This window comes from Paramormyrops kingsleyae, chromosome 16, assembly GCF_048594095.1.
Source record: "Paramormyrops kingsleyae isolate MSU_618 chromosome 16, PKINGS_0.4, whole genome shotgun sequence".
Classification (NCBI taxonomy): Eukaryota; Metazoa; Chordata; class Actinopteri; order Osteoglossiformes; family Mormyridae; genus Paramormyrops; species Paramormyrops kingsleyae.
This window is the reverse complement of record NC_132812.1, coordinates 8,619,044-8,642,995: the sequence shown is the minus strand read 5'-3', so window position 1 is coordinate 8,642,995 and position 23,952 is coordinate 8,619,044. Positions and strand designations below refer to the sequence as shown.

At 41.0% G+C, this 23,952-nt stretch overlaps 1 protein-coding gene across 4 annotated transcripts in view; it reads right to left on the bottom strand.

Moving 5' to 3' along the window:
- Window positions 1-135: 135 nt before the first annotated feature.
- LOC111849063 (tumor necrosis factor receptor superfamily member EDAR-like) overlaps window positions 136-23,952 on the bottom strand; it is a 29,304-nt gene continuing 5,487 nt past the window's right edge. For 3 of the 4 annotated variants that reach the window (XM_023821589.2, XM_023821591.2, XM_023821590.2), the window contains 11 exons: window positions 19,971-20,032; window positions 18,566-18,688; window positions 15,385-15,566; window positions 13,338-13,423; window positions 7,761-7,841; window positions 6,911-7,036; window positions 6,744-6,818; window positions 4,734-4,806; window positions 3,147-3,333; window positions 2,930-2,984; window positions 136-2,515 (listed from right to left, as the gene is read on the bottom strand). In XM_023821589.2, the coding sequence (XP_023677357.1) occupies window positions 2,181-2,515; window positions 2,930-2,984; window positions 3,147-3,333; window positions 4,734-4,806; window positions 6,744-6,818; window positions 6,911-7,036; window positions 7,761-7,841; window positions 13,338-13,423; window positions 15,385-15,566; window positions 18,566-18,688; window positions 19,971-20,021 (1,374 nt within the window). In that variant the 5' untranslated portion in view covers window positions 20,022-20,032 and the 3' untranslated portion in view covers window positions 136-2,180. Of the gene's footprint in view, window positions 2,516-2,929; window positions 2,985-3,146; window positions 3,334-4,733; window positions 4,807-6,743; window positions 6,819-6,910; window positions 7,037-7,760; window positions 7,842-13,337; window positions 13,424-15,384; window positions 15,567-18,565; window positions 18,689-19,970; window positions 20,033-20,197; window positions 20,481-23,952 lie in introns of those variants that run through there. The other variant, XM_072700687.1, reaches the window with a different exon arrangement.

Here is a 23,952-nt window from a genome sequence, read left to right as displayed (position 1 = left end):
TTCCATACTCTCTTCCTGTGGCCAGTGCTGGATGTTAACAGAAACATACAAATGCTCTTGATTTAGATTCAATATTCAACACCTACAAATGAAGACAAATGACAATCTAAAGAAAGAGCCCAGTACAAGATCACGCATGTAAAGTTAAATCATTTAAAATCATTCATGAATGAAACACCTGCAAAATCTCTCCTGTGTAGAAAAACCAAGATAAATCCTTCAATATTCTGTTGCCCACAAACTCACCTGTGTAAATGAAAATAAAGTGAAATCATCGTAGAGTTAATGACATCAACCAAATACAATTAAATCAAATTTGATTATCCATGAACTAAATTCCTGCAAAATTACCCATGTACGGTAAAATTAAGCAAACCCGTTCAATGGTGTACCAAATTTACCCAAGTAGAATGAAAAGCACAATTTTATGTAGGATTTTATTAATACTTTTCTACTGATGCATATTTACAGTACAGTAATAAGTTATATATACACTCTTGGTACACATTTGTTTTTCATTGTTATTTATCTTGTTTCCCTTAAATTCTTCTCTACTACACAATATGCAAATGAGGTAAGTGAAACTGATTTGTATAAGTTTTGACAGCTGACAGTACTGAAATGTTCTGATTTTAATCCTCATTAAGAAATGTCACAACCTTCCACACAACCTTGTTTTCAATAGACAACTAAAAAGTGCTGCGAGAACATGCTATAATAATGAGTCAACGCATACTGAGAATTCAGCTAAATGTCTGGAGACCTGCTCATTGAGTCTTTACAAGCCATAAAGAATCAAATGACATAGTAACATGCTATGCTGCTCCTAGCTCACAATTAGGGAGCCATACAGCCATTTGCACTGGCTACTTTAATGGTTAGTCTCTCTGTCTTTATTGGTTAGTGGGTGTTAGCAGTCAGGAGACTCTGCACTATATCTATAACCTGAAACCGCATTTTCAGCCAATTAAGACCAGCGGCAATAACAAGCAGCAGCAGGGAAGCATATTTAAACTCGTGAGTTCAAGGATTTATGATGAAGAAATAAACTCAGAAGAGGTAAACTTATCAGTAAATAGAATATAATTAGATTAGATTCTGCTTAGCTGTGACTGGTTTTTGAAGGCATTAGATCAGATTGTACATTCCCCTAGTGTTCTAAATTATAACCGAGTTCCTGTGTGAAATGTTCCTGATGGGTCAGGATGAGTGTTCACAGAAGCATTAATTATGCGAGCAGTACCTGACCGATACCCGATCTGACATGGCCTTGCTTAGTAGCAGGGCCAAAAGTATGACTGAACTGAGCTGGTTGCATCACCACCACCTGATTGGTTGAGCTGCATGGAGATAGTGGTTTTCTGTGTCGACATGCATGGATTATCTGAAGGGAAAAAGGGTATATTATGTTCATTATTCATAATTAGTAGCATCGCACATCGCAATGTATTGAGGGATTTGGAACTTGTAAATTTCCAACTGCCTACTTAAAAAAGTACTATAGAATGGCCGAATGGACTGGATTCTAAATGCAAAAGCTACTGTTAATTCCACTAATATTTCATGCTAACATAACACAGCGATTCTCACAGGCACGCTAGCAGAAATTAGCACGTAGTAAATCATGATGTACACCATGTGAAAAGTAAATAAGAGTCTCCTCGGTTTTATGTCACTGTTGTTGTCCAAACCCGGCAACGCCTTTACCGAACCGACCCATCTGCAGCGAAAAGCCAAAGCGAGCTGGAACCATGCTGTCACTAGTCTCTCTTCGCAGTACAGCTGGAGCATGGCCTGGTTCCTGCATTCCAGTGGACTTGTGCCATTACACTGAATATCTCAAACTGTAGAATTTATTCACACATGCAACTAACCACTGTGACAGTTAAGAAAATCCTGGAGTAAATACTGATCTGAGCGTCCTGCGCCAGAGTTTACCAACACTCCTGTGCTCCATGTGGGACTGAAGGCGAAGAAAATCTGTCAGGGGAACAGAGCCAGTTTTCCACTGTCTTTTCTTTGCGTAACTCTTAAGTCCGGCCTGTCTCAGTACCCAAAATATGTTGCATGGAAGGCCTTTAACAAGCAAGCAGGCCTTATGTCTTTCGCTGTGGTCCTGGTATTGCCTCTCCATCCATGTGGTACAATTCTTCATGTTGTTGGGGGGGTCGGACTGGATCTCACACGCTGGCACACCGAGAGGACAGGGTCACGCTGGCGGCGGTGGTCCCCTCAGCCGCTCCCAGGATGTTGGAGCAGAGGGACTCCACGGCGTCGAGCCGCTCGATCTGCACCAGCCTGGTGAGCAGGTCGGGGATGCTGTACCCTGCCGTGCTGATGCGGTCAAACAGCTGCAGGCCGTCTGACATGCCGCCAATCTCGTCCCGCTTCAGGCCGAAGCTCTCCGCCAGGTGGCGCCACGTCTTCACCACAGCCTTGTCCGTGTTGTACGTGGAGCTCAGCATGCGGCTGGTCTTCTCCAGGCAGTCGAAGGGCAGCTCTGTGGGGCTTTGCCCTGTGGGGGCACAAGGGCACAGGGGACAAGCGTTTGCATCAGCACAAGGGCACCAGAGACCAATATTCTAATGATCAGTTATCGAAAGGAAAGAGACTGTTAAAGTGGCGGAAAATGCCTAAATTCTTAATTTTTACTTCCCAGTTCACAGATATATGAGCATATTTCAGTGGTCTGACAGGATATCAATCAAGTTCAATTTCTTGGTTATAGATTCTGATAACAATGACACTACAGGTTTAAGAAACAAGAGCAGAGACCAATACAATCACTGTAGTATCTAGACTGATGTGAAGAGAGTTGATGTATATTGGCGTCAAAATATCCTTTGTCTGACACTGATCTGTAGGAGGTTCCTATCTACTTTGTATAGGTGTGACCAAGAGGCACAGTGTTGTATCACCAGCCACTTACCCTCTGAAACATTGCAGGCTTTTGTGTAAAGACCCAAAATCTTTTTCCTTCGGTTCTGTATCAAGAGACAAAGAGAAGCAGCTGAGGAACTCACACTGAAAACGTTGCATTCTGTAATCAGAGTCATCAGTGAAAAACCAGGCTGTGATCCCAGCACAGTGTTTCATTTTATTTTGATTTTAAATAGCTCCTGTAGGTGGCGTGAGAGAGCACATACTCCGGTGAACTTGCTGCTGTAGTTGTTGTTGTTGTTGTTGGCAGAGGAGGATGCCTTGTCCCTGGTGAGGTGGACCAGTGAGAGCAGGCACATGTCGGCGGCCCCCTGCTTCTCCAGGGCCGCCTCCTCGTCGCTGTCTATGCTGCGGCTCAGCAGCTGCTCGTTTTCCGAAGAAGCGTCGTTCTCACTGCCGGACAGGAGATAGCGGCCATTTAGCCGGAGTCGGTGCAGCTCGGGGAAATTCCAGAACTACTGAAATGTCTGTGCCAACGTTCGGTACATTGTCTGTGAGTCTACGGTTCTATATGAATGGGTTTTGACGAGTATTTTGACGAGTAGCTGAACCACCCACGGTCATCTTGGGGTCACGTCCGTAAACACATCCAAGAGCTTTGACCAATTTTCGCAGCTTTTAAAAATGATCAGATATAATAATTCAGCAATATCATTGGTTTTGACCAAACACCGTCGTGTGTCTGTACTGACAGGCCACTAATAGGCAGCACCCATCCTAACCCACCAGCATATGACAGAACAAAGAGGATCCTGGGGATAATCCCTCCTGCACTCCCGGTGTCCCCTCTCCTACCGCACGCTCCGTGCTGAGAGAAAACGCAGCGGCGACGCTCACAGAATGTCATTGTTTCTCCGTCACCTGATATGTGCAGTGTTTGGCAACCCAGTCTGAATTTCAGTACAGCTCATGGCATGCAGACGCTGTGTACCCTCCCCACTGGGGCAGGGGGGGGCACGGGTATGGTGTAACCGAGCGATGCTGCTAAGACCTGCTTATCAGAGTGCAGCTTTCATGGGCAACATGCCATAGCTTGGTCCCATATGCAAAACTGTGCAAAAGGGAGGCTATCGCTATCAGAACCACTGACCCCAGTGAGGATGTTCTGGTGCAAATGACCACCCACACAGCTGTTAAAAAGCATCCAGATAGATGCTCTTACATCCTTAACATCCACGCGGGCCACATTTGGGCTGTCAGATATCGGTCCAAGGCCCATCTGCATAAACTACCTCATCGCTCGAAAGCCACATATTGTTTTCAGTAAAATCATTCCAGTGAACTAATTTTTTTCCCCAAGGCTTCCCCATCTTCACATACCAAACTGCTCTGCCCACAAGAGGGACTAGCGAGAGACTGAACTGCTAGAGCTTGTCCTGTGGTGACTTAATTACCAGCAGATCCCAAAAAGATAAAAAAAACACCCCTTTGAGATCTTCATTCAAGTAGCAACAGACTCTACTTGTTCTACACTTGCAATATTTATAACATGTTTGTGTCGTAAAATAAAAAAAAATGAGACCATTGATTTTTTTCCCACATTCTTTGTAAAGAGCATTTTTGGTGACACTTTACTTGAGGGGCAAGTAAATGATAAACAATCATAGGAAGTGAATGAAATACATGAACCGTCAATGACTGATTAACGATGGATCACTACATTGTGCTTCTTTAGTAAAGTTTTACCACATTTTTGGCACATAAATTAAATTAATCTTTCATTATATGAGGTTATAAACCTAATGAGAAGTACACTTTGGCAGACTGAACATACTAAAGATGGGTTTGCTTACCTTTTTGGAGATTTTTGGGGACTGGGTTTGAGTTTGTCAAATTCATCCTTTTCTGCGAAAATGACCACATTTTCTGTAGGAGAGGAGACAGAATGGACGCAAATCTCTTAATAGCTCCTCACAAAATGACAGCCTACTGCACAGCAGCCAAAGAATATAATGCTCACATTCCTCTAAACTTTGTCAAAAGGCAATATATTATCATAGGCCATAAAAATCCAATTATGAAAATCAATCTATCTAAATGTCTATATGGTAAGGGTGGTAATAAAACTAGCTGATGGATTCCTCTGCAGTAAACAAATGTGCATAAGATGCTGTGGTTTTGATCCTCTGTGTAAAACCATGACCAGACAGGTACTGTGCAACAGCTCAGAAGATGAGTGTGACTTCCTAAACCGGTCCTTGAAGGCACAAGTGAGTAATTGTTAACTGGGCCCAGTGAGTATCCAGTATAGCGCTGTATCTCAACCCAGTCCCAGCTCCCAGTAGCAAAAATTTGGACCTCCTGGTGGTCCCTGAGGACCGGGTCGAAAACCACTGCAGTAGACGCCTTTGCAGGTGGGCAGAGTTTGAAGGTTTTACTGTTATTCAAATGAAGGTGTGTTTTTCCATTTGCAAAGACAGTGCAGGCACTGGTGTGCTGAACAATCCCAGCAGACCTGCAGGGTGAGGAACTCAGGACTGCAGCTGTTGTCATTTATAACATCTGCTTTTATTGTTCTAGCATGATTAAAAATCATAAAATTGCATTAGTCCACAACTCAACTATCAACAGACATCTTCAAAAAGTACCAAGGAATTATGAAATAACTAAATAAAACCTAATAGTTGTTTCAAATATGGTTTAAATTGTACTGAACTACCTCAAAAATCTTCCCTTTAAAGGGGATTTCCACTCAAAACTCTCCCAAGGTAATTGTATTGCCTGCTCCTGGACAGAGAACTGGCTCTTTGTCTTCTGAAAACCTTCTCCCTCTGATCAGAAGACCTTTGATTTTTATTTGAAGACCATGCAGTATAGAGTATCTCATATATAGTCCTGACTAAACATGGAGTTGATGGGGGGGGGGGGTGGCAGCTGAGGTGGCCCCTTTCTCATTGGCTCCAAGTGATGTCAATCATACAATGCAGAACACAGTTCTCCCATACATACACACACAACTATAAGTACTTCCCAGAATTGCACAAATCCTAACATTTTCATGTGTGTAAACTTGGGGATTCCATCGATATGGGTGCTAAGAATTGAGGTACTTTATTAATCCCAGTAGAAGATCTCCTTTTGCCTGTCCCATCTTGTGCTCCATGAGACACACAGACAGGAGGGCGTAAGCCTGGGTTGGGTGTGTGTGTATCACAGCCCAGGATCCGGTTCACATGGAGCTTGAACAGGTAACCTTCTGATCACTGGCCCCGAGGATTAACCCACTGAGTCACACAGAGTGCTAACTAGCTGGTAGGTGAAAGTTCTCCCTTTTCCTATCAAAGGCAGACATGACTCATACAACGTTGTTACTTTTTGCTGCATATTATCTATTCATATCTCCATATTATTAGTTTTTCCATTAGAGGTATAGTCACTTATGGTAACATTTTCATCGTTTCTGTGGTTTTGCAATGGTATTTACTGTAATGGTGTAATGGAGCAGAGAATATAACTAAAATTAAATCAGTTTGTTTTTAGAAGAATATATTTTAATATAACTTTTCTGATTAACACATGAAGAACATGACATCATAGTCATAATTATAGTGTATTTGAAGAAAATATGGTGTTGATAGACAGAGGTCCTATGCCCCGCCTCCATGCTCTCCCCCGAAATTAATTTGAAGCCACCCCTGGTTTTCCATCAAAACAACATTTTCAGCTTCATCCACCATCCATATAGTTTTTCTTACTATAAAGAATTAAACCTTTTACTTGGAATACATTATCAAACAAAGTTTTGAAGGTTGTGCCTGACACATTGACCCTGATGGGTCACAATATGTCAGTAAACATCTTACCTTGGATGTCCTTCTTCTCTTCCTGCCTGTCTGACTGAGGCTCAACAGTCTTCACCACCTGGCCAGAACAACAAGCTACGGACAAGCAAAGATCAGCTTTCAGTATCCATCTGTGTGCATGTGTGTGTGTGTGTGTTTAAACATATCAGCAGAGTTAGCAGTCTCACCTTGGCTGCTGGGCTTGGCCTTCAGGATGTAGAACATGATGATCAGCACTATGGCGATGGCCATGATGAAGATTATTGACATGGCGATGATGAGGGCAGTTGCCAAGTGACCCTGTCCAGTAGGATCTTCCACACAAAGTAAAAATGCATTTTATACAATCAACTTTGGCTTACAGATAACAGTTACAGTACCATAAGGTGGAAGTTAAAAAGGCTTTTAAAATGATGTCAAATGGATTTGCAGATTGTATAAGATGTTTTTTTAGGAGGTGGTTTGTCGTTCAGTGGGCGATGGGTGGATTGCTGGTTCTAATCCCATGGTCAGCAGAGTGATTTCACTGTGGGACCCTTGAATCAGGTCCTTAACCCTCAATTGACCTAGGGATTGGTTGGCTTAGAGTCATGAGATTAAAACACTCCGAAGCAACACTTTCTACCCGGGATGGGCTGATCCACATTTTTTCAGTTCCGATTCGATTCTGATACACAATTGCCGATACCGATACAGATTCCGATACAAGAGCACTTTTTACTTTGTTATACTTTATATCTAAATTTTTTAGGCTTGTAAATACAGATGGAAAAATGTATGACAAAAAATATTTAATTAGGCTACTACAAACATACGTAACACACTGTTCCACCTCGTTTTTACGTGTTGTTTTAAGTGAATATCAGATTGATGCATCTCTACTTTCTACTACAATATATGCAAAGATAGTATATTGCTGTTTGTTAGCCATTAGACACAGTAGGTGTGGTGCTGCTAGTGTCTAACATCTCCCTTACAGATTACATCACAGATTTCCGCCTTGTTTATGTGCTCAGCGCATTGCAGCAGGTGCCCGACCTTTGTGTGGGTGTGGAAAGATGGTGGTGCTGGTCGACATGCTGGTACCACGGCCTGGTGACTCCACTGCCGCCCGCATGCCTGTGACACAGAACGTGAGAACAGGGTGTTACACAGAGGGGAAAGTGACGGACCACACAGCACAACACATACAAGTGCGACTCATCCAAGGGACGCCATAACTGTGGGTTGGAATGCCTGCAGTCTGTAGGTTCAGTGCTAAACAGGGCCAGAAAGAACCCACATCTTATGGTCTCCTGCTTTTTATCAGGTCACAATTCATATCCAGTGGACCATATCCAGATATAAAAATATTCTTTAGAATGTACCACTTCATTTAGTCCATAAACATGCTGCACCGGAGAGTCGGCTAAATCTCGGGCTCAGCATTCCGTCTGTTTTTAGCATAAACAAAGCAGCTGTAGTGATTGAGATCCTGATTAATGAAGCTGCATTACAATAAGTCATTAAGTCTGAAAACAGTCTGCTTTAAGAGCTTTATTTTCCCTTTGTAATGTTAAGATGACTTCTCTTAAAAACAGCCCTATCTTTTACATCTGGTTGTGTCAATTTCAGGGAGGGGAAAAGCAGCAGGTAGGAACTTCTCTGGGTGATGAAATATAAGATTAACATGAGTTCCTGCTGTCCTGTTGGCACATGGTCACCGAGGACTAAACCTGCTGCACATTCAGCAGAAATACATAAGCACAGAGTTTCCACTCAAAAAGTCTTCTGTATCTATCTGTAAAACATATCAAAATGAAGTTATGCACTACTCTGGCCATTCTCCACTTCAACAGATTAAAAAATCTGCTTCCTTAAGTTCCACTGTTTGCTACCATTAAATTTTGCTCAGTGTTAAAATTTAACAAGCCGTCTTAAATCACCGTTGGTTATTAAGAATTCTGGCAACCCAAGGCCATCGATTATTACCATCTATTAATCTTCTAACTGCCTCGTTAATTCCCTTTTGTACACCAGTCAAGCAAAACAAGACTTGATGCTATATATATATATATATATATATATATATATATATATATATATATATATATGAAATCCACTCTGCGGCACAAAAAAGTGCCTTAAACTACATGAATGTTATTCTCTTTATACTGATAAATTACGAAATAAATAAGGTCAAAATGATAAATTATGGGTCAATGTTTAAAACTGAGGATTGCACCTTCAGCGTATAATTTAATAAAAAAAAAAACAGGAATGGAAGAAACAAACAAACACATTAAACATCTAACAAATATAAAAAACAGGCTGAAGTTTGTGCGCTGGCTGAAAGTTCTGGAAACAATTAGCGAGAAACAACATAGATGGAAGAAAGACAGGAATGAGCAAAAACCAAAATACTTCAGACATAAACTTGCTAATATTCCCCTTCGCTTTTTTCCTGCCTCCTACACTTTTTAATTATGAGACGTAAAGCTGTGCTCGGCTCTGTGCTGTTTGCAAATCATTTGGCAAGTGGAAGCTCGTCTGGCCTTCAGCAAGTGACTCCGTGTTTAGCATTTTAAACCTTTTCATGGTTTGGCATTTTTAAACATTTCCGTAACACATTTAATTACCACCCTCCCCACCCCCAAACACACATACTCTCACCTGCAAAAGCAGTAAGAGTGATGAGAGCTGTCGATGTGTATATTTGCACAGCTACTCATTAAAATACTGTTGGCGATGAATTTGAAGCCAGTTTCAATGTTTTGTTTTTATATTAAATATAAATCTTCACAAAAGATTTGACTATAGTTTAAGTTAAACTTAATTGCATTTGACATGTGTTAAGGCAGTAAAGTTAATAATAATATAATAAAATATAATTTAAGATTCATGCAATGTGTTTTTAATAATAATAATAATAATAAAAAAACAAACAGTATAGTTCCCATAGTCAACTGCTTCCTCGAGATTATTAGCTAATTGGCTGATGACACCACCAGATGTAAACTGGGATTGATCACTTAAATGCTGAAGTCACAGTCTGAATGCTATATGTATACACATACGTTTGTATTCAAATATTTGTGAGGACCATCCATTCATCTCTATGGGCATAACCCTAATCCTAACAATGACAACCTTAACCTCTACCCAGTACCAACTTTAACCATAAGTAACCAAACAAAATACAAGACTTTTGGCTATTTTAGTTTGATCGCAGGCACAGATTTTTTTTTTTACAGATTTTCCCCTTGTGGGATGTAAAAGAATGGTCCCCACAGTGTCAAAATATCAGGTTTTTTATCACGTTGTGGGGACCTTTGCAATATATACATACCCCCCCACACACACACAGGTATCTGTTGACTGCATCTGCATTTGGGACTGAGACCACTGGACACAAGTCAATTCGGGCATAACTCAACTCACTAGTTACGGGGGAGAGGCAAGAAATTAAGACCGAAACCAAATTTTCAGTTTCATTCATTTCGTAATTCATGAGCCTGTGTAAAATATACATTGTTTTGCAAACTCCAGCTTGGCTCTTCCCTGCTTCTCATTGATGAACTATATATATTTGCTTCCTTGCTTTATGGGTCTTCAGTCATGCTTCTAGAAGCCTGATACGAACTGTCCTAGCAGTGTATTTCCCACCACTGAATGTTTCCATTCTTGAGATCATCCTCTGATGCCAGGTAAGTTGATGATCATGTCTAGCATTAGAAAGTCGCTTCTGCCCTCTACCTGGCTGGTTTCTGGTTGTCCCCAGTGTCTCCCGCTTCACCTTGTTCTTGTGTGCTGCTTGAACCTCGAAGCAACCTGCCATGTATCAGGATTTTTTTTTTTTAATATAGAGTGGTCTCTTAATGTTTTCCAGAGCTGTATATGTGTGCATTTATATATGAATAAATGAATAAGAAGAAACAATCTTCTGAAATGGTATTAGGTGACACTTATGTTACAGTCTTGCCCATGTCCTGATTGTAGACAGAGCAGAACAAGGCTGTTTTCTGTGTTGCTGTTTGCTATTGGTGCTCAAGTCCTTCAGATGTGCCCTGTAGTTTGTGAGTCGGCCATATTATGAATCATATAACAGATGTGGGGGTGAAACCAGGGGTGTTGTTAGGTCTGTTTTAGCGGGGCGTGAGCCTAGCTAAAATGTTTTTGGACAACCCCAAATAAATGTGTATTTATTGACTTAAGTCACGAATAGTTTGTCATCAGCCCCCCTAGTAAAGACTCCTATCCATTCATCTCTAACCCCCCCATCCATTCATCTCTTCCCTGGTTGAGACCAAAGGCAGTAAACTTCTTTTCGGCCTCAGTAAACAATTCGTTATAGAAGCCTCCTCATCAAGCTGAGAAACTGGTATAGTTAACGATGAGATGATTTTGTTTTGGTTCCGGTTAGATCATGCTTCTGGCCTGCTATCCACAGCTCCATAAACGGTCAGACAGCCATTTACCCAAATAGATAACTAGACAGGATGCTGTTGGAATGATGGCAATAAATGCCCTGGACAGACCCTCCGCCTATCAAATCCTTACTCTTCCTACAGCCCTCAACCTCTACAGATTCTGGAATTACTGGATGGATCAACTGGAAATGTCAAAGTGAATAGTATCTTTTGAACCCAAATGCTAGTCCTAGCTGTGACATGCAACTTTGAAACTACACCTACTGTATTAATTTACTGTACATTCCACTTACATGCCAATTTGCACCAATTAGGTGGTTAACTGTATTTCTTTGTGTATATCTTAATGGCCATGTCATAAAGTTATTTTTATTATTAATCTTCTTATATCTATCTAAATATATATCTAAATATTTATATTTCATTTATTCCTCATTTGGACTCTGACCAACATTTTCTGTGACATAAAAGTAAGAACTGTAACAGATACACCAATGGCATTTACGGAGCCCTGCAGGACGTTTTTTTTTTCGTGTGCAAAATGTACTATACTGTGTGCACAATTTAATTTTTTTGTGCTCTCAGTTTGCTATTTAGTGATCTTCACTTAATTAAGCTATGCTCATGTTCTGGTTATTTGTGTCCTTGTCTAAAGAAATCATGCCTGCAAAGAAAGAAGAAGAAAGAAGCAAAATGTGCAAATACTATGGGTTTTATGGTAGTAAACTTATTCACTCAAATCTTTGTAATAAAGCTGTGTCCCATTCCAAATTTGGACATATACTGTTAGACCTGCTACTTGGGTTTATGCTCATCTAATTCTCAATACTACACATGGTAATAAGCAATACATTTATAAAAATCCTAACCTATATTTTTATAATAATGTGTCTCCCATTTCAACTTTATTCTCCTATACTTTTTAAATGGAAAAAACAACACATGACTGTTATTTAGTTGCAATTTACATATGTACATATCATGAAGTTTTTAATGAATATGCTTTGTATTTTAATTCAGTAACAATTTATTTATAACTAGCATTTGTACACTTCAAAATGACATATGGACAGTTTGACTGCACTTCCAAGACTTTTGGAGTGATTTGTCTCAAAATTAGATCAGTTCCAGATCTTTACCCTTGCAATGTGCCTGCAGTGGCTGAAAAAGATTTGCAAAATACTTTTACAGTTTCTGTCTTCTCATGTCTAAGAATCTTCTAGAGCCTGCCCTTCCTTCTTCTGCTGCCGCATGGTTTCATACTGGGGGCAATTTGCCTCAAAATGAAATAAGGTGTAGATCTTCAACGTTTTGCTGAAGCAGTAATAAGATCCATCAATACTTGTTGACTTATCACTTTCACAAGGTTTAACGTCATCTCCTTTCACTCTACTCATTGCTGCCACTAAGCGGCATTGCTTCAATTTTGGGAAAATTTGTCTCAAAATTTGTTCAGCTCAGTTTGTCAACAGAATGTGTCTGCAGACTCAAAAACGTGGTGAGTTATCATGTTAACAGTATCAAGTGCCTGAAACTGCCCTTTTCTTTTCTATCACTATATGATGTTGCTTCAATTTTTGTGCCATCTTTCTCAAAATATGACACACAATGTGCCTGCAAATACCCATGAAATACTTTTTGAGTTATCATGCTAACAAGAAAGTATCTGTGGCAGCGAACCAGTCCAAAAACATATGTATTCCCTGTCTTGTCATGCCCCGATTGTCCGCTCCTTCCGTGTGCCACGCCCCCTCGTTAACCCTGTGTGGATTCCCCGTGTTTACCAGCTGTTCCTGATTGTTGTCATTAGTCCATTGTATTTAGTCCGCGTTTCCGTTTGTTTCCCCAGTCCGGTCATTGTAATGTCATCTCGTGTATTGCCTGCTCCTATTAAACCCCGTGTTTGCCCTGACTTTTTGCTTCCTGCACCTTTTCTGCGATCCGTGTGCAGTCATGCACGACAGCAATAACATATATAATAATATATTATACTATATACATATAATGTGATATATAATAATTAATTCATCACAATTAGTCATAAACTGTTTAGCAAGAAAGTCAATTAAAAAACATCATGTAACTGCAACTACATATTTTTGCTTTCATAATTTATTAATATATAAATAAATTTGACTTGTAAGAATATTATACATAGTGGATCATTGGAATATAAACTGACACAGAGCAGCCAAAGTCCACTTACAATCTTTGTTGTTTTTCGGAGCATTCTGGCAGGAGTGACACACCATCCCATAGATGTTTCGTGGGCGGTTCTCCAGAATGTAATATCTGTGGATGGGGGGGGACACAGCAAATTAAAAGAAGGCTTGCTAGCGGCGTGGAGCAGGATTTTATGGACGGTTACTATTGGATAGTGTATCAGGTTGTTTACAGCCCTAAATTGGATTTTTGTTGGAAACACTTTTTTCTTTTGCCAGATTTTGTCATTTTGACAGTTGTTTTCCCAGAATCAGTGGGAGGCCATAAACCTTCACATGGAGATTTCAGTTGCTACTTGCCACATACATGGAAAAAGCCTAATGAATCTGTTTTTCTTCCCCTAATTGAACTGAAAGTCAACATCCAACCTTGCAGTGAGCAGATTCCAAACTATATACACTTTGACCACACTGAGCCTTAACGATGTTGCCATTTGATTGCAATTCTTCAAGTACTCCTCTTGTATTATGCTTTTGTGAGAATCATTACCAACTCAACAGGGTTCATTTAACAGAGAAACGGCATTGATTATTTTATTGGTTACTACTTTAGTAATTGTTTCTATGTCGATGTAGCCAAAGAAGAAAATGCAACTATTTATTTGCTAGAGAAAACCCGCCTGAGTATGGTATCTGCACCAGAGGTTGATCACTGTTCCCGTGGAAACCATTTCTCAGCCCTGGAAGCCTTCACAAATTTAGGAATTCAATACAGAAATGGAATAAGAAGAAAATACTAAACATTATAGTGATTCTCTTTGGTAATTTACAACTATCGTACCAAGGTGAAAACACTGTTTAGTCACTTGCTGGTTTTTACTTATAGTAATGATACAGCCTGAAATAGTACAAATCTAACTGCCATGTTTTCAAAAGACACTTTTACAAAAACAGTTTGGGGGGAATTCCGAGTGGAATATTTAGAACCCCACCATTCAATTTTCCTAAAAGCTTGGCTATATAAATTTACTATTAAAGCAAATTAAAACCAGATCTTGTGATTTAACGGGGAACATTACAGTGCTCTGACATGGCCCTTGTGTAACTGCTTGTGTCAGAGATACAGATGCTTTGATCCAGTACAGCCAACTCTTTTCTATTATTACCATGTCCTCCTTTGAGCACATAAGAGATGGAAAATTGAAGCTGGTACTGTGACCAATTGAATGCGTGTGTGAGTGTGGCATCGGTCACGGTACCCCCCCCCCCACCCCCCCCGTGGCTGCATGTGGAGACGTGGAAGGTCCCGACAGGGTGGTCTGCCATGTCATCTGTGATTCATGGCTTAGACGAGTCGCACTGCATTTCACAACCAGCGCATCACTGCACAGAGTAAATACAGGCCAATGAGCTGGAGCGTGCGTTCTTCACAGCGCAGAGCGTGTAGCACAAAGGATTCTGTGTCTGGGAATTACAGTCCAGATTCGTGAAATTATGATTGACATAGGACTCCATATCTCTGTGTTTTGACTTGTTTTGAATTGCTAAAGACTAAATGCAATAAGTTAACACTGAAGATTTAAGTTTGCGTTGCATTTATAGTCTTTGTAATTTGAGTTTTGTAAAATAAGATTTATTGCCGTAACGAGAACAGCGTCCACAGGCGTGCCAGCGTTGGCTTCCCACAGGCAAATGTGTGGCCATTCACTGGAAGCTCAGCCTAGCTGCCATTATACCTAGTCGACTCATTGACAGCATGAATGAAAGCTTTGGTTTTATCAGTAGGGAGCCTTTTGGAAGTCTATCACTCTTCAACCATGAACTTAGTATATAGACTTAGTAAGGGTAAGCAGCGCATTGGCCTCAGACACCAATTCTTTTTGTTTCATTCCCTGTTCTTTCTCGTCCAAGTGTATGTCATTAAATGCTGAGACATTTATTTTATTAACTTGTCTGCATGCTATATACATAGGAACAGAATCCAAATGACCTATTGCTCAGTACAAGCACAATATATGCTGCCAATTCATAAAAACAGATCTCTATGATTAGAATCTTTGGGAGTTTATTCTTGCAGTGGGGGTGAGTTACCCTGGCAGGCAGGATCCGCACTCAGCGTCACTCTCTGCTGTTCCCGGCGTCAGCACGGTGGCTCGGTACAAAGCATCACAGTCCTTATGTCGCCTGCAGATCTCGTACTTCCCCTTGGAGAACTTGCCCGCTGGACACGGGACACAGTCGTAGTCATCGTCTTTCACACCGTAGCCGCAGTTCTGAAAGGGAACCACAATGTTAGCAAGGCTCAGTGGAAACACATACGGTGCATAGATTTGTATTACATTGACACATGACTGCAATCATCTTTATAGATGGGCACAAAGTAGTAAATAGTAGTATTCCCTTAAGGTTCCGCTTGGCCTGGTATTCCCTTAAGGTTCCGCTTGGCCTGGTATTCCCTTATGGTTCCGCTTGGCCTGGTATTCCCTTATGGTTCCGCTTGGCCTGGTATTCCCTTATGGTTCCGCTTGGCCTGGTATTCCTTTATGGTTCCGCTTGGCCTGGTATTCCTTTATGGTTCCGCTTGGCCTGGTATTCCCTTATGGTTCCGCTTGAAATGATCTTCTTACAGCCCTGTTTTTCCCTTAACATCTTGATATATTTGGATTTAGTATCATACACTCAGTCTTTAAAGCTTAAAATAAATAGATCTTTGCAAAAGCTACATATCAGCCGTTCATCCATATTTTATGTTAATTATATACCTTACATTATTGACCTAAGCAGAAATAAAGCAATTTGAAGTTGTTTTAAAATTCCATGCTCTGTAACTCTATATAATGTGATATAATTGAAGTGAATGTGAAATATGCGGGCTGTTCACAATAGTTACTTGCTCCTGGGGTAATACACAGGACACCAACCCCCCCTGAGTGCCTGAGGGGCCACAGATCACGTTAAACTGTGTTTACTATATGAATGATGGCACTACCTGCAGACCCACTACGCACATGGGTGATGATTTCACTGAGATAATGACCAGACAGTCCCTGTCAAAGCTGTGGCTACAGACAGCTAGTGTCTCCTGGTGCACAGGTATGTAGGTATTAACCATACATTCCTGGCTAGATTTTCCATGTATGGCACAGCAGGTTAGGATGCTGTACCTCTGATGGGAAGGAATCTTGTTCAAATCCTGGGGCCGGCAGAGTGATTTAATACTTGGGCCCCTGATCGAGGCCCTTAACCCCCAACTGCTCTAGGGACTGTCTGACTCTGCTTTATCAAAATACCGAATAAAAGTGACAGCCAAATAAATGCAGAGAGCTTCCCAAATGAGATTGCTATAGCTGTTATTTAAAAATGCAATGTTCAAACTGCTAGCTGGGCTTTATGTTTGTACCAAGGAAACGCATTGTAGACCTTTAAACCTCCTTAAATCTGAATATATGTTAAAAAAAATATACTAAGCTTTGCAAGATTCTTTGTACTACAGTAAGTAGGGGGACAGAGCAGTTATGAACATAAGCGTGAGACCGGAAAGATGTTGATTTAAAACCCATGAGGGCGTTTTGTGGTATCCTTGAATAAGGAATTTCTTTGGTATAATATCCAGGTATGTGTAGAGGATAATTGTTGCCTTGTATGAAACCATGAGGTAAGCAGCTTAATGTAAATATGAGAAGCGAAGAACAAGGGCTTCATTTTCCCAGCTGTAGGGAGCGAAGTAGCTGTTAGTGTAGATAGGCCTCCGCTGCCTATGTAGGGGCGGCCTGCCGTGCAGCATGCGGCCTGCCGTCACACGCCTGGACTGCTTTCTAATTTACATCACTTTTCATCAGCAGCATTTGATGTGCAGACACTGTTTCAAAGAGTCTTTAAAGGCAGGAAACCCGAGTCTTGCTTTTCTGACTTACAGAGTCACAGGAAACAAACATTTTAATGAAAGGACACCAGTTCAACAAGCCTCTCCAGCAATTTCATTTCACATTAAAGAATTTACCTATTAAAAAATTAAGCCTAGATGTTTTTCCCCCCCAGAAACGTCTGTTCTAAAATAGTTTTTTTAATTATCTAATTCACATTCTATATTAATTTTAATGACAACTTGGTTCAGTCTGGGGTAAGGTTGAAGCCACGGAGTCAACACTGGAGGGAGCCAAGGTCGTAATTATAATATATATTGGGGGGGGGGACATTGTGAGCACATCTGAATATTGGGGCCAATGTGACCCCCCACCAGTAAATATTATAATTACAGCCTTGGTCTGGGGAATTATTCCTTCATAATTCAACGTGTTTATATAATGGTGTTGGAGAGAGTTTGATATTGGGGGGCACACAGCTTAATCAGATAAAGACAATGGCTTATGTATGGGGGATGAATGAAACCAAATTAAATATTGGGGTGTACATGCCCCCCATGCCCCTGTGCATATACTTGTACCAATTGCAAAACCAAATGCACCAATACAAATTTCATGCACAGATGTTAAACAACACTGATTCACAGTATTTGCACATCACTTACAGTCGATCTAACACTGCAAAATAAATCAGCTTTGGAAACTGCACCTGCCAGACACAAGAATATCTTGTGTGAGACGTGACTTTAGTAAAAACAGATTTAAGAGCTGGACACTGAGGCCTGGGAATCTGTGTGACCTGTGGAGGAGGAGACCATCTGAAGCATCATTTATGGGTTTCTCAGTTGGGTTACCCTGTGATTTTCTTTTGAAGAAAGAGTCACGTTTGAGTCTGAAACAGGTTAGGGCGTCTTGGGTGGTCTGTGAAAATTGCTCTGAGGTGTGGGCCACGATTATCAAACACATCTCAGCAAAAAGACAAAAAATTCACCATTTCTCAGTTCCTTCAAAAAAGCTTGCAAAATAATCTGTATCTGGCGCCCTGATTCCCCGTAATCAGTAGTTTGCACACGGTGCCCAATGACGCCACTCAAATCCAGTCGCATAAATAACCACAATTTTGCCAGGGGAGAAATCTTTATCTTCATTTTTGTTTAATCTTTAGTAGATCAACAGGCTCAAAACACCATTCAGATTGCAGCTGTGCAGTTACTATGTACTGCTGAATGGTTTACTGAAGGAAGCTGTGGTTTTGCTCGTTAAGGGTTTAAAAACAGGCTGAGGACCTGCCTGAAGCCGCTTCAGTTCATTAACTACACCACTTCAGGCGGTCTGCAGGGATGCTAAGCAGGGACGTGTGAGGGGATAAGCCAGCCTTTGCAGAGGCACCGTAAGCTGGGGCTGCTCACCATATAGGGCTCCTGGCCTGGCTGGCAAGGTGGACACGGCTGGCAGCTGCCACTGGTCTGGTTGTAGAACTCATTCTCCCCGCAGCTGGAATACTCTGCACTCAGGCAGGGCAGAGTGGACGCCTGTGTGGATGGAGATGGTCAGGGAGCGGGCAGTGGCACAGACACGGCATAAAAGCACCGGCTTGCTGTGTGGCTCAGTGGGTTGGAACTCTGTGATTGCGATCAGATGGTCGCTGGTTTAAATCCTGTAGCTGGCAGAGTGATTTCACTTGTGGGCCCCTGACTGAGGCCCCTAACCTCCCATTGCTCCAGGGGCCGGCTGGCTGGCCCTGTTTCTCAATTGTATATCGGTTTGGATGAAAGTGTCTGACCTATAAATAAAATAAATGTGATCTGGTGTGGAGATATTTTACCCATTTAACCCCCCTGAATTGTTTACACTTCATTAGAGGAGTATACTTTCATTTTTTATAAGCTGGACTATATATATTTAATCGGTAATAGTTTAAGTGATAAGGTTAAGTAAATCCATGGAGTGGTTTTCAGCTGACTTTAAGAAAACATTCAAGGTATGAAGCTTCTCTCACCCTGACCATAGCTACTGCTCAGATCCTACTATCGTCCAACCTGGCCAATACCAACGCCTCCTCTGGCCCTCACAGCCTGTTCAAACATCCTCAGAGATACACGGTTTCTCAAGAAAAAAATAATGCTTATTTCATTTGTACCGTCTCAACTGCATGCATTTAACAGATGCTTGTATCCAAAGCAACATGTATTTTTTTGCTGAATCACAGCACCCTAACCCATCGAGTCACACGCCGCCCCCAATCGTCAGATTTATCATTTCACAGAGAAACATAACAACTAATACACTCAATATGTTTGCTCTGACTGGGTTTAGCGACAGACTTTGAGAGTTCCTGTGGAAAATACTGAATATGAACCACAATTCAGAATATCAGCAAACAACAGATTAAGTTGGTCACCAACCCCATTAGCTGGACTCACACTGCACAACACGCTGCATACATCTGCAGAGCAAGTCCTCTGATAAAGATATTCTCTTCTGACACGAAGTTTCCTACAAAGAAGTTGATGCATGCCTACCACAATAATCCCACGGCTCCTGAAGATCCCATTTATAAGTTATAATTAAGAGAGCATAATGTAAAATTAGATCTTGGGATAAATGCCAAAATATTTCAAGTCAGCGTCTAAAGTAAAGACTGGAAGATTCATGACAGGTTTAAACTGCATGCTGATTGTGGTGTCGAAGCTGCTTAGTTATTTGACAGCATTACGGTGAGGATCATCTAAACAGCATATCTGACCTTCTCAGTCCTCTCACCTGGATCTACACGCTTCCTGCTAAAGCAGGTGAAGTTAGTGTGAAACTCACCAAGATGAAGAAGAGGAAGCAAGGCTGTTTCTGTTCTCCTTTATGAACCATCCTCCTGGCTTCTGAAGAAGAAGGAGAAATGATAGATTGAGGTACAGGCAGTTCTCTTGCTCTCCTTCTCTGCAGCACGGACTTGCTGCACGTTTACGTCTCTCCAGGAGACTTACAGCAGGCATCAATGAGGTCTACCAACTCTCTGGAGGTCATCAGGCACATCTCCTGCTCACCTTAGCGTACAGGCGTTCAAGTACCTCTGTAATTTTCTATTCTACTTCCTTACAGCCTGCCGTTTCTTGTTCATCGTTAATCTTCTCCAACACTATCAGACCGGCAAGAAGAAAGACAACGTATGTGCGCCCACACATGTGAGCAGAGCAGTGATAATAAATCGTCAAATAGGATTAAAACACAACGCAGGACATCAGAGCTTCAGGTCTGATTGAAAGGCTGCCTATTCATTTCCTGCAGCCTGCTTGATGTGGCTACTCTGTAGCCTGTTGTATTGGCCCCGTCTCTACCTTGGATACCCTAAGAGAAATCAAAGTCAGACAGCGTGACGCCACTTTGACAGCCCGCAGCGCAAAATTAAACCCTGTTATGCGTCTCTGGAAATAACAGAAGAAAAAAAACCTTCCTTACTTTACCAAGAGAAGCTATAGATAGAAATGTGCACCCATTCATTTAATAAACATTCCTTTGATAAAAAAGGGAAAAAAGGTTGAACAAATATAACACACACACACACACACAAACACACACACAGGTTTGTAATTATATAATTATATCTTTGTGGGTGCTCTCCATCCAATTCTATGAGGAAAACTCTAATCACAACATGACGACCTTAACCCCTACCCAGCCCTAACCTTAACTATAAGCAACCAAACTAAAAAGAGACTTTTGGCATTTTACTGTCTTGATTGCATTCACAGATCTTTGTCGGGACCAATGGTCCCCACAACGTAAAAAAACAGGTTAGTCCCTACAATTTAATGTGAACCTAATACACACACACAGTGCTGTGCAAAAGTCCTAAGCAGTAAAAGAAAATGTGTAAAGCTATTTATCGGGGTAGTAATTGTATATTTACAAAAAGTTACTGATATCTAGTCGGCTAGATGAACACCGCTTCAGGTCCCAAACCTCTCCTCAGGGGCACCTCAGCTATTCCTTGTGTTTAATAGATTTCACCACCAGCTAACTTTAATTAATTACACATTATTACTTAAACAATTTCTACATACTATATCCAAATAGGCTAATCATGGAGACACACTTTTCATTAATATTTCTAAGATTACACATTATTTTCTTTTTAATGGTTATTAAATTATTAAAAGAGCATCATTGTTCTGTCCACACTAGCATAAGATGATAGATGGAGTTTGACTGGGTTGTAGTAATAATTCAGTATGTTGCACTAAGCTATTTGCACATTCTCGTGCTGGTGTTTACAGTAACGCTCACTGGGGTGGCAGTACAAGGGAGCAGTGGGACGCGTCCAAAATGTGACAATGCCGACGGCTCTTCATCTCTGCCCACGGGAGACTCGCTTTTCTTGGAAGAATCCCAGAATTACAAACAGCGCTGGGTTCTCCATTCTGACATTAATGTTTAAATAATTGCGTCAGCCTTTTTAAAAGAAAAGGTTTTCTCATAAAAACTGAGTGCTGATAGCATGCCTTGCTTCATGTTACAAAGTCATGATTAATTGTACGTAGGACCCTACTATATGTATGTGCTAATTCAAAGGGGACACCAGCTAGATTGTGAAATTTCAGTTTATGTCATTGATGTTTATGAATTATTAACGTAACTCAGCGTCTAAAATGGAGATTATAAATGCAATAAATGCAATAATAGGAGGTCTAAAAGCATGACTAGCCTCTTGAACTTCGTAGTCAAGTCTCAGTAGTGAGCAAATATGGCCTTCAGGTTGAACATTCCTGTTCCTGTCAGTCCTTATGCACCCAGCAAAGGACACTGCTGTACCTGTTACTGGGGGTCCACAAAGACATTTTGTAAATACTAAAATATCAAAGCCCTCCAATCCTTAGTTATTAGTCACTTAGTCCTGCTGTTGTATATTTCCAGTTGGGGGGGGGGGGGGGGGAGTCTGGTTATTTCCAGTGGGGGAGGGATTTTTGCTCTTTTGCTCCTTTTCCTGCCTTCTCTACCTATAGCTTAACATTCTACTGAATGCTGCTCCAAATACTGCTCAGGTAAAAAAAAAAAACTATTAAATGTAACAGATTAGCAGATTTTCCAGCATCTTTGCTCACTTGTGAAACCAAAACTTTAAAACGACGGCAACGCCTTGACTCACAGCTGCCTGCCTGAATTTTAAAGGTGGCCCCAGACACCAATATCTGTTATGTAAATATATACATAGCTGCAATTATTTTGAGAAAACAACATTTTTTTCGGATAGCATCCCAATCCAACAGTCACAATTTAGCTGCCTGTTTCGGAGTTATCAGTGGGATACTTCATGACTTCAGCCACAGTAAATGTGTACTGAGAAAAAAAAAGAGATCAGGAGAAAAGAGAGATCCCAGCAAAGAGGAAGACACCCTTATGCCTTATGAAGTCTCTCAATACTGTGCTTTCCCAAACCCTGTACAGTACTACACCCTCCCTCTGCTGGGACAATATATATCTCTTTTTCATAAGCCAGTCCCCCAGAAGAACAGGGTGATGAAAAAATGCAATCATACTGCAATAAATCATCTGGTTCAGAATACCTTCGGTGGCACATCTGTGTGCCTTTCACAGCACGAAAATATAGCCTAAAGATGTTCACATAAAAAAAAAAGTGAGCGTTATTACGACAGATATGGTAATATTGAAACATCATGGACTATGAGGGAGGGGCCTGCATACAACCTACAGGCAGTGCATTGCTTAGCGTGCTGCAAAGTATTTGTAAATTGTTACTGTGAGTAAGGAGCAATGGTAGGGTGTGTAAACGGCGCCCCAAGCCTCATAATGTGTGGTCGTTAGCGCTATACGCATTAAACATCTTAGAAACACAGAAGGAATAATTGCTTATAAATGCCATTTTTCTGCATTTGCCATGAACTCCTGTATCCCATGGGTAATAATAATTAGCCTGTTTCATTAGCATATGCAAAAAAAATTGAAACAGCTTGCCAGCTATTGCAGGAAAGGTGATCAATCGGGCAAATTAAATGACTGTAAGTTGAAGGACACATTCCTTAAATTCCAGTCATTTACTGTTGCCTAGGAGACTGTCACTGTTGTTGCGTCATGTTCTCCTGGTAAATGGTAGATGCTTTGGTGGATGATTGTAGTGGATGCAAGCAAATACAAGTCTACACAATGTAGTTACAAACTCATGTCATTCACTTACAGAATGAACCGGGGAGATGGATCAGGTCACACATGCAGCTACTGTAGTATTTTAGAGGACATCTACGGGAAATCTACGCAACTGTGGTCTGAAAATCAAGTATCTTTCTTTGCATATTCTGTAGGCTCATTCAAGCTATGTCTGAATAAGTGAGACTGTCTTACCCTCATCCATACCTGCTTTTCTTCCCTCTAGGGCAGGAGTGGACAATCTTATCCAGGATGGGCTGCTGTGTATGTGGGTTTTTGCTGCAGCTCCCTAATTAGAGGACTGATTGGCTGAATAGTCCTCACACCTGGGTTTGAACAGCTGACCTACAGGTTATCCCAAGAACCTGCGTACACACCGGCCCTTTGCGGATAAGATCGGCCACCCCTGCTTTAGGGCATTAAACATTGTTTTTTCGTTTTAACAGCACATACTTTTGATAGCTTCTATCTGTCCATTGCTCAGTAAAAAAAAGACATATACAGAACATCAACAGGTGAGACCTTTTTTTTCCATTTTCATTTACTGTATATAAAATGTAGAAAAATGACACAACAGAGAAAAACATTTCTTCCTTTCACAGTAAAGTTGTACCAGTTTGCTAAACATCAGTGGTGTTTG